The 14082-nt window shown below is 41.0% G+C and overlaps 1 protein-coding gene and 1 long non-coding RNA gene across 5 annotated transcripts in view; one reads left to right on the top strand and one right to left on the bottom strand.

Moving 5' to 3' along the window:
* Positions 1 to 4843: 4843 nt before the first annotated feature.
* The window catches only part of FNBP1L (formin binding protein 1 like), a 111887-nt gene continuing 102648 nt past the window's right edge, over positions 4844 to 14082 (top strand). The window contains exon 1 of one of the 4 annotated variants that reach the window (XM_004026155.5): positions 4844 to 5135. In XM_004026155.5, coding sequence (XP_004026204.1) covers positions 5112 to 5135 — 24 coding nt within the window. In that variant the 5' untranslated portion in view covers positions 4844 to 5111. The remainder of the gene's footprint in view (positions 5136 to 14082) is intronic. The other 3 variants (XM_019031084.4, XM_063696899.1, XM_019031263.4) reach the window with 3 other exon arrangements.
* The window catches only part of LOC129524957 (uncharacterized), a 67296-nt gene continuing 58772 nt past the window's right edge, over positions 5559 to 14082 (bottom strand). Inside the window, exon 3 of the long non-coding RNA XR_010130410.1 lies at positions 5559 to 6233. This is a non-coding gene — a long non-coding RNA (uncharacterized lncRNA). The remainder of the gene's footprint in view (positions 6234 to 14082) is intronic.

Genomic DNA, 14082 nt, shown 5'->3' with positions numbered 1-14082 from the left:
AAACAAAACTCAACAACAAGAAAAAAAATAGGAATACTTTAAGAAATTAATATAAATTTTGAACGGGTTTGGGAAAGTACAACCAACACCTAGAGAAAACTATAACTTTTGTTCTACCAGGTCTCCTGCCCTGAAGAAAATTTAATATAAACAAATACCTAAACGTTTTTAAAGTTACACAGTTCTATCATAATGCAGTGGGAAAAATCCAACCAATGTAGAAAAGTAGACATAAGTTACCTCTTTAAACACGTCTATTCCGTTTGATTTATACAGAATTTTCTTTTTGTTTTTCCACATTTCACTAGAGCAATTACATGAAATGCTTTAACTAGATTCAATAATGGTGAGTAGAATTCCAAAAAATATAAAATGGCCTCTCTGTCTCCCTCTCACTTTTTTTCCCTCTCTCTTTCTTTCTTTCTTCAGGGAGCCACCTTGAGCAATGCCCTTGAAGTTTTGGATTTCTTCCAATTCTTGGGTAGGAAAACTGGCAGTACAGAAAGTAGTGATGACTATTAACTAGCCAGTGCCATTCTTCATTTGGCTGGCATGGACTCAGCATGCTAGTGTGATCCCATTTTTGAAACATTAAAATGGTACTGCTCTTTGATTTTCTTCCTTAAGGTAGTTTTAGCTTGGTTGTTCTGGCCTAGCTACTTGGAGGATAATTTTATTTCTGGACATTGTCTCTGTAGCTTTAATTTTAAGACAATGTCTTAAGATTTTCAAATGACAAGGGATTGATTTATGGTTGAAAGTTGATGTTCTTGGACTAGTAAATTATTATATATCCCAGAAAGCAGCAGTGAAAAAACCTTGTTTCATATTTTGCCTTAATAAAGGATTCATGAAGGGAATATTTGAAGCCAGAAAGGGCATTAGCTAAATGTTTATAACATAAAGAAATTATAAAAGGAATTTGCATTTGAATTGCTACATGATAATATATGCAAAAGAAAACATAACACTTTAATGGATTATTATAGACCAGAGTTCTATGATATGCCTGAAAAGAAAATGCATTCAATAAGTTATTTTTCATAATAAAAAGATACATTGTAATAATTGTTTAAATTGCTAAAGCACCTTTGTAATTTAAGCCCTTTCAAGTTTACTTGTAGAGCAGCTTCATTGTATATGGAGAAAATAGAACAATATCATTCTCTTGTTTCTTAGTATTATTACCTTATAAATTATGTAATATGAAATTGAAACTATGTGGTGATTGATTGCCAAGATAGGTCAAGTAGCAAAAAAGTATAATTGGTTTGAAGATTTTTACATTTAATTATTCAGATTATGATATAGAGGTAGCATCTGGAATAAATTAATATTAGATTTCTACTATAATAAAGAGATATTTCTTTCACGATTCTGAAAGTTATGTTTTAACATTTTAAATTTAATTTACTTTAATTTTTTAACATAAGAGATGGGGTCTTGCTATGTTGGCTGCGTTGGTCTTAAACTATTGACCTCAAGCAATCCTCCCACCTCAGGCTTCCAAAGTGCTAGGATTACGGGCATGAGCCACTGTACCTGGCCAGTTTTAACATTTTTAGAGATAAAAATTCTGTGCTTGAACTGCTTACAAGATGCCTTGTCATGAGTCTATAAAGAATAAGTTATCTGTAAAAATAATTTAATGCCAAAATGATTTTGATTATGTGAAAAATCATAAACGTCTTATAAACTGCCATACTGATAATATACATTTGTGTATGTGACCATGTGTATGTAAAATATCTGCATGTTTGTTGGCTAAAATGCCTATATGCTATTTTAGAGAGGATTTGTTCTGATAGGAAATACTTTGAAATCTGATTAATCTTTATTATTTTTTAACAAAGTATAACACTAAACATTTATTTCTTTATTGTGAAAGTTTTCACTTTTTAATTGTTTTTGCTTAAACATCGTTGAACCAGTGACTTTTAATGTCATGAAAGAATTTTATAAATTACAAATAATTCTTTAGAAGAGATTATTTAAGGTGGTAATATGAATTATATTAAAAATTTTATAGTAATGGAGGGTAACAGAAATTTTATTTAAATTTGAATATTACAACTTGATGCAGGGCTGGGTGCAGTGGCTCACTCCTGTAATCCCAGCACTTTGGGAGGCTGAGGTAGGAGGATCACTTGAGTCCAGGAATTTGAGACCAACCTGGGCAACATTGTGAGACCTCTGTCTCTACAAAAATAAATAAATAAATAAAAATAAATACATAAATAAAATTAGCCAGGTGTGATTGTGTGCCTGTGGTCCTAGCCACTCAGGAGGCTGAGGTGGGAGGATCACTTGAGTCTGGGAGGTCAAGGCTGCAGTGAGCTATGATGGTGCCACTGCACTCCAGCCACTCCTAACGTCTCCAGGACATTAGGAGACCTTGTCTCAAAACAAAAACAAATAAGAAAACCCTTGATGCCCCCAAATTTAGCTTTTTGAAGAGAAATGAATTGTTTTAATTGTGGAATCCTGCTTCAGAACCTTGGAAGAAGAAAAAATCTTCATGTAGGAGGTGAGCTTTATGTTCAATTGGGAAATTACATAAACAGCACGGTTGAAAATTTTAATGTGAACAGTAGATTATTTTACTTTAAAGGGAAATCCTCGCTGGGCGTGGTGGCTCCCGGCCTGTAATCCCAAAACTTTGGGAGGCTGAGGGGGTTGGATCTCTTGAGCCCAGGGGTTCAAGACCAGCCTGGGCACCAATGGCAAAACCCCATCTTTACAAAAAAATCCAAAAAATTAGCCAGGTGTGGTGGTGAGCACCTGTAATCCCAGCTACTTGGGAGGCTAAGGCAGGTGAATTGCTTGAGCTGGAAAGGTGAAGGTTGCAGTGAGCCCAGATGGCACTACTGCACTGCTGGGCAACAAAGCAAGACTCTTTTTCAGAAAAAAAAAAAAAGATAAATCCTTTAACTTCGGTTTAAATTATATTCTATAGGTCTTAGCTTTTATGACAATACTTAGATATAATAAATCTTGGTATTGCTGTGGTGCTAAATAATGAGACACTCATTTAATAAATCCATTTCCCGGCTGGGCGCAGTGGCTCACGCCTATAATCCCAGCACTTTGAGAGGCTGAGGGGGGCAGATCATTTGAGATCAGGAGTTCGAGACCAGACCGGCCAACATGGTGAAAACCTGTCTCCACTAAAAACACAAAATTTAGCTGGGCGTGGTGGCAGGCGCCTGTAATCCTAGCTACTAGGGAGGTTGAGGCAGGAGAATTGCTTGAACCTGGGGGGGTGGAGGTTGCAGTGAGCAGAGATCGCGCCACTGCACTCCAGGCTGGGTGAGAGAGTGAAACGCCGTCTCAAAAAAAAAAAAAAATCCATTTCCCCTTACTAATTCATGTTACTTGCAATTGCAAAATACATTCATGATTCTAGGGAGTGATAGGAAGTGATAGGAGAGGCGGTTAACAGTGTTAGGTGACATAAATAAACGAAGAAATTATTTTGGAATAGAGGCAATGTAGAAAAATGTTAGAAAGTGTTGTTCAATCCTTCACAGGCTTTTCACTGCATGGTACAAACTTAAGCATTTAAAAATTGGCTATAACCCACTTGGAAGAGGGCATTTGTATGCTTAAAGTGGCCTCAGAAAAGGACAGCAGAGAATTTAGGAAGATTAGCAACTGGACTGTCAGGCGAACTCAGGCTGTTGGCCTCAACTCCAAGAGGGAGCGCAGCTAGGCAAAAGAATACGGATTAAGCGGAAGAGGTTGGAACACCTGTGCAGGCCAGGTAGGGGAGGAGTTTCGATGCTGACAAAGAACCCGTTGGGAGAGCTTCCTAAAACACCCAGCTGTCATGACGCACTGAGGAGTACTCTACTAGTTGACTGCTTTGAAGTGTGTGTGTGTGCGCTTGCTTGCTTTAGGAGACAAGCTATTAATACTAAAGCATATGTTAGGGAGTTGCTCAGCGTACTTGATATCTAGTAGCACCAGCCAAACTAGCTAACAGCCTTTCCATGGAGATAGGCCAGGAAGTAGCTCCATAGAGAAAAAAGGAAGTAGTGGACCTGCCTCCAAGGTTCCGATACTGGGAGGTGAAAGAGATCTGAAGTTCCGAATAAGCTGTTTACACTACCAGAGAAAAATCTGGCTCCCATCCAACCCTCACCCACGAGGTGCCCATTCCAGACATGGGGCAAGCTGCCTTCTCATCTTCCGCAGGTGACAGCTCGGCTCACATTTGTCCACGTCTTCCATCTCTTGCGCTGGCAACATCCCTAAATGATTACTGGAAGAGCTGCCTCTTTTTATAATTTCCTGACAGAATTTATAAAATTAAAATATTTAATTAAAGACAGAATCGGGGACATGTTGCCTTCACATTTGCTGTTCAACTTGTGCACATTTTGGTGGTTCCCAAGAATCGTCATGCCAAAGCATCAGGCTTGAAAGGAGAGATCACCTTAAGCATCAAGATTTAAAAAAATAAAACACAACTCTCCTCAGTCTAAACTCTAGGATTTGGATGACGCTTCCCTGTCAAGGTTTCTCCCGAGTGGAGGAGACAAGAGGCAGGAAAGGCAGGTAACTAAAATTGCCTCATGTAAAGGGGCTCAGCGCAGAGGAGGAATGAGATAATAGCGGCGGTGGGGGTCTTTTCCCTTCTCTCCCTTTCTATCTTGGAAACAGGGGTCCGAGTGGCAGCGGAGTGGGGGCAGTCCAAGCTCCGGGGTGCCTGCAGGAGGAGACTCGACCAGCGAGAGGGGCCGGCGAGGGTGACCAGGTGCCCGCTTGGGGACCCCGCCGGCGGTGGCCAGGCTAGCCCAGGTCCTCCCCGATCCCAGGATGCACTGCGCCCCGCCCCCTCCCCGCGCCGCGTTCCGCCTCCCCTCGGCCCCGGCCCCCTCCCGCCCAGCGCGGGGAGGCGGGGACGCGGCGGCGGCGGAGGCTTCTCCAGTCGCGTCTTTCTCACTCACTGGGGAGCCCGGCGGTGGCGGCACCTTTCGAGGTAGACCCGCTGAGCTGCTAGCCCGCCGGCCAGCGAGTGAGAGGTCGGACAGACTGTGGAGCCGACAGACTGTGGAGCCGACAGACTGACGGCCAGCGGCACCGCCAGACGGCCAGAAAGTTCCGCCATGAGCTGGGGCACGGAGCTGTGGGTGAGTGGGGGAGAGGGGCGCCCCGCACGGACCCCGGCCCCTGAGAAGCGCGGGTTGGGCGGGCGCCGCGGACCTTCGGCGGTGAAAGCGCGCACCGCCGTCCTCGGTCCGGCGCTGGCGGAGGGTGAGGGTCCCGCTCGTCTTTGTGTGCAGACTCCTCTTCCCTTCTCGGCCGGGGGTCTAGGGGGCCGCTAGTCCGTGCTCCCGCCTTTGCCGCCGTGGTGCGGCTCGGGCGGCGCCCGGGACGGCCGGGGGAGCAGCCCGCGGGCTCCTGCGTCCGCCGTGATCCCCTCTTGTTCCTTCTCCCTCCTCCACCTTCACTTTTCCCGACGCCTGGCTTCGCGCCCGGCGGCTCCTCTCTCCCTTTGTATCTCTCCTCCCGGAGGCGGGGGAGGGGGCCCATTGTCCCCAAGGGGCGCTGTTCGAGGGCGGGGAGGGGACCGGCCGCGATTCCTCGCCCGGGCCAGGTCCGCGGGGCTAGGGCGTCGCCCGTCTAGGGCGGCGCCGCCCAGAGCCCTCGTCCCAGGTATGGGGACCCAGGCGGCTTTGTTCGGAGCCCGGCCTCGGGCCAGCCAGGCCCAGCCCACACGCCCATTTCCCTCTCCCTGCCTCAGTGGTTCGGGCGGGCACAGCTTCGAGGGACTCCGGTTTGGCCACCCCCGGCTGCAGCCTTTGGGCTGGTGGGTTGGTTTTGGGGGCTGAATTAAATCGAGTGATCGATGAGGAAGCTAATTTTACCAAAAGGAACGTACAGTTTCCCTGTTGCTTTACTTCCCTTTCCGTTCTTTATTCTCACTTGTTCTTTCTCCTTCGTTCTCTCCTTTCCTTTCCTCCTTGCCTTTCTTTGGCACAGGAGGCTCCAGACAATGCCCAGTGTCTGGCCAAGGTACGGGCGGAGGGTAATAGGTCGGAGAATTTGCTCCTGGCGCCGGCGCGGAAGGGTCGAGGTGTGGAGGGCAGTGATTTCTCAGGTGCGGCCGGGGGAACTGGGGGCGTGGGGGCGCTGTCCCGAGAGCCGCCTGGCCTCAGCCACTCCCCTTTTTATTCCACCTGTGCCTGTTTTCCGTGCCTTTTGTTCGCGAGGATCTCGTGAAATCACTGCAGAGAAAGGGGAGAAATAACTTTTGAGTATGTGTGTGCCCAGCTAGGGTGGGAGTGAAAGCCAACGGGTTAATTGAAAGGCAAAATGTTTTCTTATTTTTCACGTCTACTCATAGATTGGGAATCTTAGAACTGTGAGACTTTAGAGTCCATCTAGTGAATGCTTTACTTAGCCAGCCAGGAATCTCTTGTGCAACATTCTGTACAAGTGCTTACCCAGTCTGTAAACACACCACCCAAGAGAAAATACCTTAGGAGCCCCTTCATTCCGTTTCTTAGATAGCATTAATTGTTCTTATATTGGGGAGGATTGCATGGTAAATGAATTACGTAAAGTTTAATTCTTTTACATTGGTTAGTTTCTCAGGCATTATTGACCTTTTTCCCTTACACTTTGTGCATTCTATAATTGATTATAGTGAATTATCAATGAAAGGAAATGGGTATAGTTTTATTTTCAATTTTTCAATTTTTTAATTTTTTCATGCCTACCAGAGTGCATTCATTCGTTTTTATAATTACAAAATATTTTAACTTTTACCTACTTAAATGACTTGTGCTTCAAAGGAAACTAAAATGTAAGTAGAATACTTTTAAAAAGCAAACATAGGAAAACAGTGGAGGCATGTTATTTAGATTTAACTCTTAAGATTTTTAAAAAATTCACTTTGTATCACACTAAAGAATAACAGTTTTAAGGAAAAACATTTTAGTGAATAATAAAATGTGATTTTAAAAGTTTTTTTTTTAAACTTATGGTACTACGTAAGGAAACGATTCCATTCCTCTACTGTCTCCTGTAATTTGGTTACTTTCAGCATTTAAAGAGTTTCTCAGCAATCTGAAAAGATAAACTGTAGAAGAGATGGGAATTTTTGTTCTAACTAAAATTTGCTTTGTGTCCTTTGGAAATTCTGAAAAAAGATTTTTAATTTTTCTCAACATTTAATACATCTCCATATTTTAAGATTTTTAGTTTGAGGATTTGAGGAAAACATTTATTAGAAACTAAGTAATGTAGAGTGAACTAATATCAACTTGGTGTCTGAAACTTAGATAAGCAGAACTTGGTGTAGAGGACTATTGTTGGGACTAGAAGAAACCTTAGAAAAATTTGAGTATGCTTCCTCTTTTTACTGTTCTCAGTTTTGAAAAAGGATTGTACTTCTAATGGATTGTAATGTAATACAAACACCTGTACTGTGCTCTTGCCATTGAGGAATTTGAGGTTGGGAAATTCTCTCGAAATTTTGGATTTAGAAACCAGTTCTCCTATTATTTCATATTTAGAATCACATTACTGTCCCAAAGAGTTAATTATTGAGAATATGTTGTTACAGAAAAATGATACGTAGCCATGCACTTAAACCTGAGTCTGTTTCTTGTAACAATCATTGGAATTTTTATTGCTATTTTAATGCTTCTTAAGTCTTATGTTAAATTTGAGAAAAAAAGGAATTCAATAGAACGGCTCTAATACTGACTTTGGGGGACTTTTATAGTGATGTGCTGAGTGGATCGTGTCAGACTTTGGTCGCGTAGTTGTTAGGGGATATGAATTAACTTGTAATAAATTTGAGCTGTGCTTACAGGGATTTCTAGTGTTCCAAATGAGTAAATAAGTTAGTGAATATATACTACAGTCACAGTTTTGCATTGTATTCTGGGTAATACCAAAGAAAGAGATGATACTGTCTTCACTTCTTCAGGATGCGCGGTAGCATCTTAGGCATTGCTTATTGTGTTCATTTGTTTATTACATAGCAAGAATGGATGGATCAGATAGCCAAATATGAATTAATAATTTCACAAAGCACAGATTTTGAAATTACTAGCTTTTTTTTTTTTTTTTTTTTTTAACAGATAGGGACATTAGAGATTGGGAAAGACCTATGTTTAGTAAATAAGTTTTACTTATTAAGAAATAGGTTTTTAGTTTTTGAGGACCTAGTTAAAGTTCGACAGAAAAAAATCTGTGTATGGGTTGTGAATGTGTGTATAAATATGAAAAATATGGCTGAGCACCTCACATTCATATGATTTACTGAAAAATTTGCTACCCAAGGAAAATGCTGGACAAGTCTGGTAGTTAGAAGATGGATTCAAATATCTGATTTAATTTATAAGTGCATATAAATCTTTTTTATGCCTTAATTTCCTGGTCGATATAATCTTTGGCCCTTAGTTTAAGAATGTGTAATTTAAAAGCCATTGTTATTTTCATCATATTATTTATATTATTATTATTTTTGAGATGGAGTCTCTTCTGTTGCCTAGCCTGGAGTGCAGTGGTGCGATCTCGGGTCACTGCAACCTCAGCCTCCCTGGTTCAAGCCATTCTCCCACCTCAGCCCCCTGAGTAGCTGGGATTTCAGGTGCACACCACCATGCCCGACTGATTTTTGTATTTTTAGTAGAAACAGGTTTTCACCATGTTGACCAGGCTGGTCTTGAACTCCTGACCTTGTGATCCGCCCGCCTTGGCCTCTCAAAGTGCTGGGTTTACAGGCGTGAGCCACCGTACCCGGCCTTCATCATATTATTAACTAAATGCATTTGACAAAGCTTATATCTTTTTGGAAGAAACTGAAAAATGTGGGTTGAGTGATAGATTAGGTGGATAATTTATGTATTATCCTCAGTGTTAACCTTTTAATGCTTTATTATCTTGGCTTCATAACACTTTATATAGCACTTAAATTTACATTGTAAGTGACTAGATTGTCCTTGAGTGTAGAAAGGCTGGATTCATCTTTGTTTTCACTGACCAAAACAGTGCTTGTAGGTGATCATGCATGTTTTGCCCAATTGCATTAATAGTTGATTGCATTACCCAGAGTATTGATTACTAATTAGCAAGTGTATCTTTAGGGTTCTGAAGGCCTTTGTAGATGATGATAGGTTGGGTGATCTAGATAACAGCTCAAGAAAGTCTAAAGCTGAAACCAAAATTATAAAGTTAAGTTTTACTGCTTGGGTTAAACATTTTTGTCAAGTAAAATGGTAAAAGGATGGGGAAGAAAAGACCTACAGGTAATTTCTGGTGAATTTACTTGATTGATAGCTTGGTAATGTGACTGCCTAAATAATTGGTGAAATCTTAGGCCACATTAATAGATTTATCTGTAACAAAGGTATTGGGTCTCATAGTCTACTGGTTAGACCATATCTGTAATATATATGTATATTTTTAGAGATGGGGTCTTGCTATATTCTCAGGCCAGTCTTGAACTCTGTGCTCCACAATCGTCCTTCCTTAAGCTCTCAAGAAGCTGGGACTGTCTATAATATTGACTTTAATTTTACTTCACATTTTTTGGAGGGTGCTTGTCTAGAGGAGGTTGACAAAGAAAATTCATTATTAATGTAAACTGAATTGCTTCTCCAAAAGTAAATGAAAGGCCCTGAAACTGCTGTAGGAATTCAGTTTTGTTTTAAAAATACAATAATTTTGTGTCTATTATTTGGGAAGCACTGTTATGTTTGGTGAGATTTATGAAGGCTTATGATATTGGCCCTGCCCTGACAAAAGGTAGAGTTGCTTTGAGATGATATAACTTTACTGTAAACTCCAAAATACTTCCCTACATTGATACCACTGCCCAGAATGCCCTCTGTTGACCAATTCCTATCAACCCCATGCCTCCAGACTACCCATTCTGGATATTGTCTTTCTTATGGGACTACCACCTTATATTACGGTTATTATAGTTATTTCTTGTGTATTCAAATCTTAGGGAAATTGTCATGGTATAAATACTTAAATATCTTACATTCCCTTTTGTTGGTAGAAATTGTTGTGTTCAACATTGTATTACAGACGTTATTGCTATTAGTTAAGGAGGATGAGTGAGAGGTATCAAGATATCTGTTTATGTCACCATTCCATAATGACTATAATAAGTTGGAAGCTAGAGAGCTGCCTCTAACCAATATCTCCTTTGCATAGCCACTTATACTCCATTTACTTCCATTTGCTTGCTTTCTTTGCCTTTTTCTTAAAATATTTGCTCTTTCTCCTTCCCCCACCCTATAAACCTATAAAATATGATTTTGGCTGGAAACTTTAAAAAAACCTCTTCTACCAACTTTTTCCTCTGTCAGCTAGTTTGTAGAGAGGAAATAGTAAGAGAAATAGTAATGGCTTATAAATGTCAAATACCTTCCGTGTATATCAACAAGTGCCGTCTTATTTAATAATCTTCAATCTTTAAACATTTTCACTTCAATAGCAAAAAAAATCTGTCTTGGGGAATATATCTATAGAATATTAAAAACTGGTAGGAAAGGTTATGTAAAGGTTTTGTTTTATAGAATGTGAAAGCCGTTCCATATTTCAGTTCAGGCCTTGTCTATCTAATACACCTGAAACACATAAACAGGACTGATGCTTGTTCATTCAACAGATGTTTATTTCATGCGTATTATGGCTTCAGCACTAAGCTAGGCTTTGTGGGGCATACTAAAAGAATCAATTAGATATCAGCATGAGCCTCAAAGCAACCCTAAAACAAGTAGAAAGTAATAGATGGACTTTAGGGCTGTGAAAAGTGACTTTTCATTCTAGATATCACAGGAAAATCTTTAGGAAGACTCTGTCATTTGACCTAGGTTTTGGAATAAGAAGGGTTATGCAGGTGGGGGTTCCTGACAGGTTCCTAGAGGGCAGATATTGTGTCTTACTCATTGCTTATTCATTGTCTGATTCATTGCTGTATCCTGCCTGGATTAGCCTGACATTAGTAGGGTCTTTAATAAATGTTTGTTGGACTGACCTGAGTCTAGTGTTGCATTTGACTTGAATTTGAGTGCAGAATGTCTGAAAGTAGTGATGAAGGGTAGACTGGAACCAGGCAGGCAAAGAGGTTGGTCTGGCTGATTGCTTGATTCATGAACCTCTTGTGTGTGTGTATGGGTGTGTCTGTGTGTGTGTGTAGTTACGCATTTGTATATAATCAAACCACTTTTCAGACCATTTAAAAATTCACAGAAGGAAATCTTAGTTTATTGGTAGAAGGGATTACCTCTTGCTTCTGAATACTTTGGTGGCAGGAGGGGAATACTTCTGGGTTTTAGAAGATGAAAGTGTATTTATTTTAGCGCCCCTGCAAGAATATTTGAAGGATGTTATTTCCTTTAATAATATGTTACTAATTTGAAATTAGTTTTATTTTTAAATATATATTATTACTACAGCTCGTTTATATTGTTTTTTATTTTCCCTTTATCTGTGACTGTATACTGTAGGCCCTCCATATCATTTGATTTCCACGTCTGTGGATTCAACCAACCGTGGACTGGAAATACTAATTAAAACAATCATACAACAATAAAAATAATACAGATCTAAAAACAATACAGCATAACAACTATTTACACATATCATTTACATTGTATTAGGTATAAGCAATCTAGAGATGACTTAAAATATGTGGGACGATGTGTGTAGGTTATGTGGGTTATGTGCATATACTGTGCTGTTTTATTTTTATTTATTTATTTTTTGAGACAGAGGCTTGCTCTGTCACCTAGGCTGGAGTGCAGTGGCGTGATCTTGGCTCACTGCAAGCTCCGCCTCATGGGTTCATGCCATTCTCCTGCCTCAGCCTTCCGAGTAGCAGAGACTACAGGCGCCCACCACCACGCCTGGCTAATTTTTTGTATTTTTAGTAGAGACGGGATTTCCCCATGTTATCCAGGATGGTCTCGATCTCCTGACCTCGTGGTCCACCCGCCTCGGCCTCCCAGAGTGCTGGGATTAGCGGCGTGAGCCACCCCACCTGGCCTGTTTATTTTGCTGGAGTGCAGTGGCACAATCATAGCTCACCGCAGCCTCAAACTCCTGGGCTCAAGCGATCCTCCTGCGTCAGCCTCTCAAGTAGCTAGGACTCCAGGCATGTGCCACCATACCCAGCTAATGTATTTTTTGTAGAGACAAGGTCTCGCTGTATTGCTCAGTCTGGTCGTGAACTCCTGGCCTCAAGTGACTTTCCTCCCTCAGCCTCCCAAAGTACTGGGATTACAGGCATGAGCCACTGTGCCTGGCCCTATGCCACATGCCATTTTGTAAGGGACTTGAGCATCCATGGCGAATACCAATGCTGGTGGACAACTATATTTTTACTTCTATATCAGTTTAAATATCAGTGCTTTTTCTGGAGGTGAGAGGGTGTTCACTGGGAAAAATGCAGTTAGTTTAGATCCCCACTCTTCTGCTTTAATTCCTAGTTTCATGAGCTGATTTATGTACTAAGAGTATTCTAATAAGAAAATATTTTAGAATATTTGAAATATCACCTTCTAATTGATGACAATGATAAATGCTTTAAAACTGCAAATTGTGCTTTAAAAATAATAAAAATAATCTATTAGTGTTACAGATAATTTTAATATTGTCATCTGTGCCTTTCAGCATTTTCCTTTTTTTCCCAAAATAAGTTGTATTAACTTCTATGATTGGTTTTACAGAATTTTCATTGACTAGTTCTTTGAAACCTCTTTTATACTATAGGGGGATGCTGTCGGGCATTGTGAGATGTTATCTACCTGGGCATGGGGGTACACCCCTCTAGTCTCAACTGTTTGGGAGGTTGAGGCAGGAAGATTGCTTGAGCCCAGGAATGAGTCCAGCCTGGGCAATATAATGAGACACTATCTCCAAGGAAAAATAATGTCTGACTGCTTTTTGTAATGTGGGAGTCAGCATTTATAATCTGTATGGAGCCCAAGAAAAAAAATCTATAATAACAAGGATAAAAGTGTATGTAAAGTGTCCGTGTTGAATCCAAATTAGTTATTCACGTTTGGCAATTGGGGCATTTTTTCCTTAAGTTCTTGATAGATAACTAATCAGCAGACTTTACAAATATCTCATGAAAGATGGGAAATACTAGTATTTGTATACTTGTTATAGTTTGAAAAGAATCAGTGTATAGAGTGAGATTTTTCTATTTTTGGCACATCATAATTTTGTTGTTTTTAGGGAGTAAAGGATATCTGTTTTGTTTTTGCTGTGTCCTTGCTGCACACCCAATTTATAGAAAAGGAGCCTGGTGCAGCTGCTCATGCTTGTAATTCCAGCACTTTGGGAGACCAAGGTGGGTGGAGCTCTTGAACCCAGAGAAACCAGCCTGGGCAAGATGGTGAAACCCCTTCTCTACCAAAAAAAAAAAAAAAAGCAAAAATAAGCTGGGCGTGGTGGTGGGCACCTGTAGTCCCAGCTACTCAGGAGGCTGAGGCGGGAGGATCACCTGAGCCCAGGAGTCGAGGCTGCGGTGAGCTGGTATCTGCCTCTGCACTTTAGCTTGGGTGATAGAGCAAGACCCTGTCTCAAAAAAAAAAAAAAAAATCGTTGCTTTTGGGGGAGTATTTACAGGGGATGACAAGCCACTGAATCTCTCTATTGATTCAACAAATTTGAGTGCTTAATATATGCCAATTGCTTTTCTTTCTTATCTTTTTTGAGACAGGGTCTCACTTCCATAGCCCAGGCTGGAGTGCAGTGGTGCCATCACAGCTTACTGCAGCCTCGACCTCCCTGGCTCAGGTGATCCTCCATCCTCAGCCTCCTGAGTAGCAGGACTACAGGTTCTTGCCACCACACCCAGCTAATATTTGTATTTTTTGTAGAGATAGCGTTTAGCCACATTGCCCAGGCTGGGATCTTCTGGGCTCAAGTGATCCATCTGCCTCAGCCTCCCAAAGCACTGGGGATTACAAGTGTGAGCCACTGCGTCTGACCTCCAACCACTATTCTGAATTGTATCACCATTGATTACTTTTGTAGGTTTTAAAATTTCATATAAATGATACCATATGATAAGTACTCTTTTGCATCTTCTTCCTT

The sequence above is a fragment of the Gorilla gorilla genome, chromosome 1 (genome assembly GCF_029281585.2).
Source record: "Gorilla gorilla gorilla isolate KB3781 chromosome 1, NHGRI_mGorGor1-v2.1_pri, whole genome shotgun sequence".
Classification (NCBI taxonomy): domain Eukaryota; kingdom Metazoa; phylum Chordata; class Mammalia; order Primates; family Hominidae; genus Gorilla; species Gorilla gorilla.
This window is presented reverse-complemented; position numbering and strand designations above follow the sequence as displayed.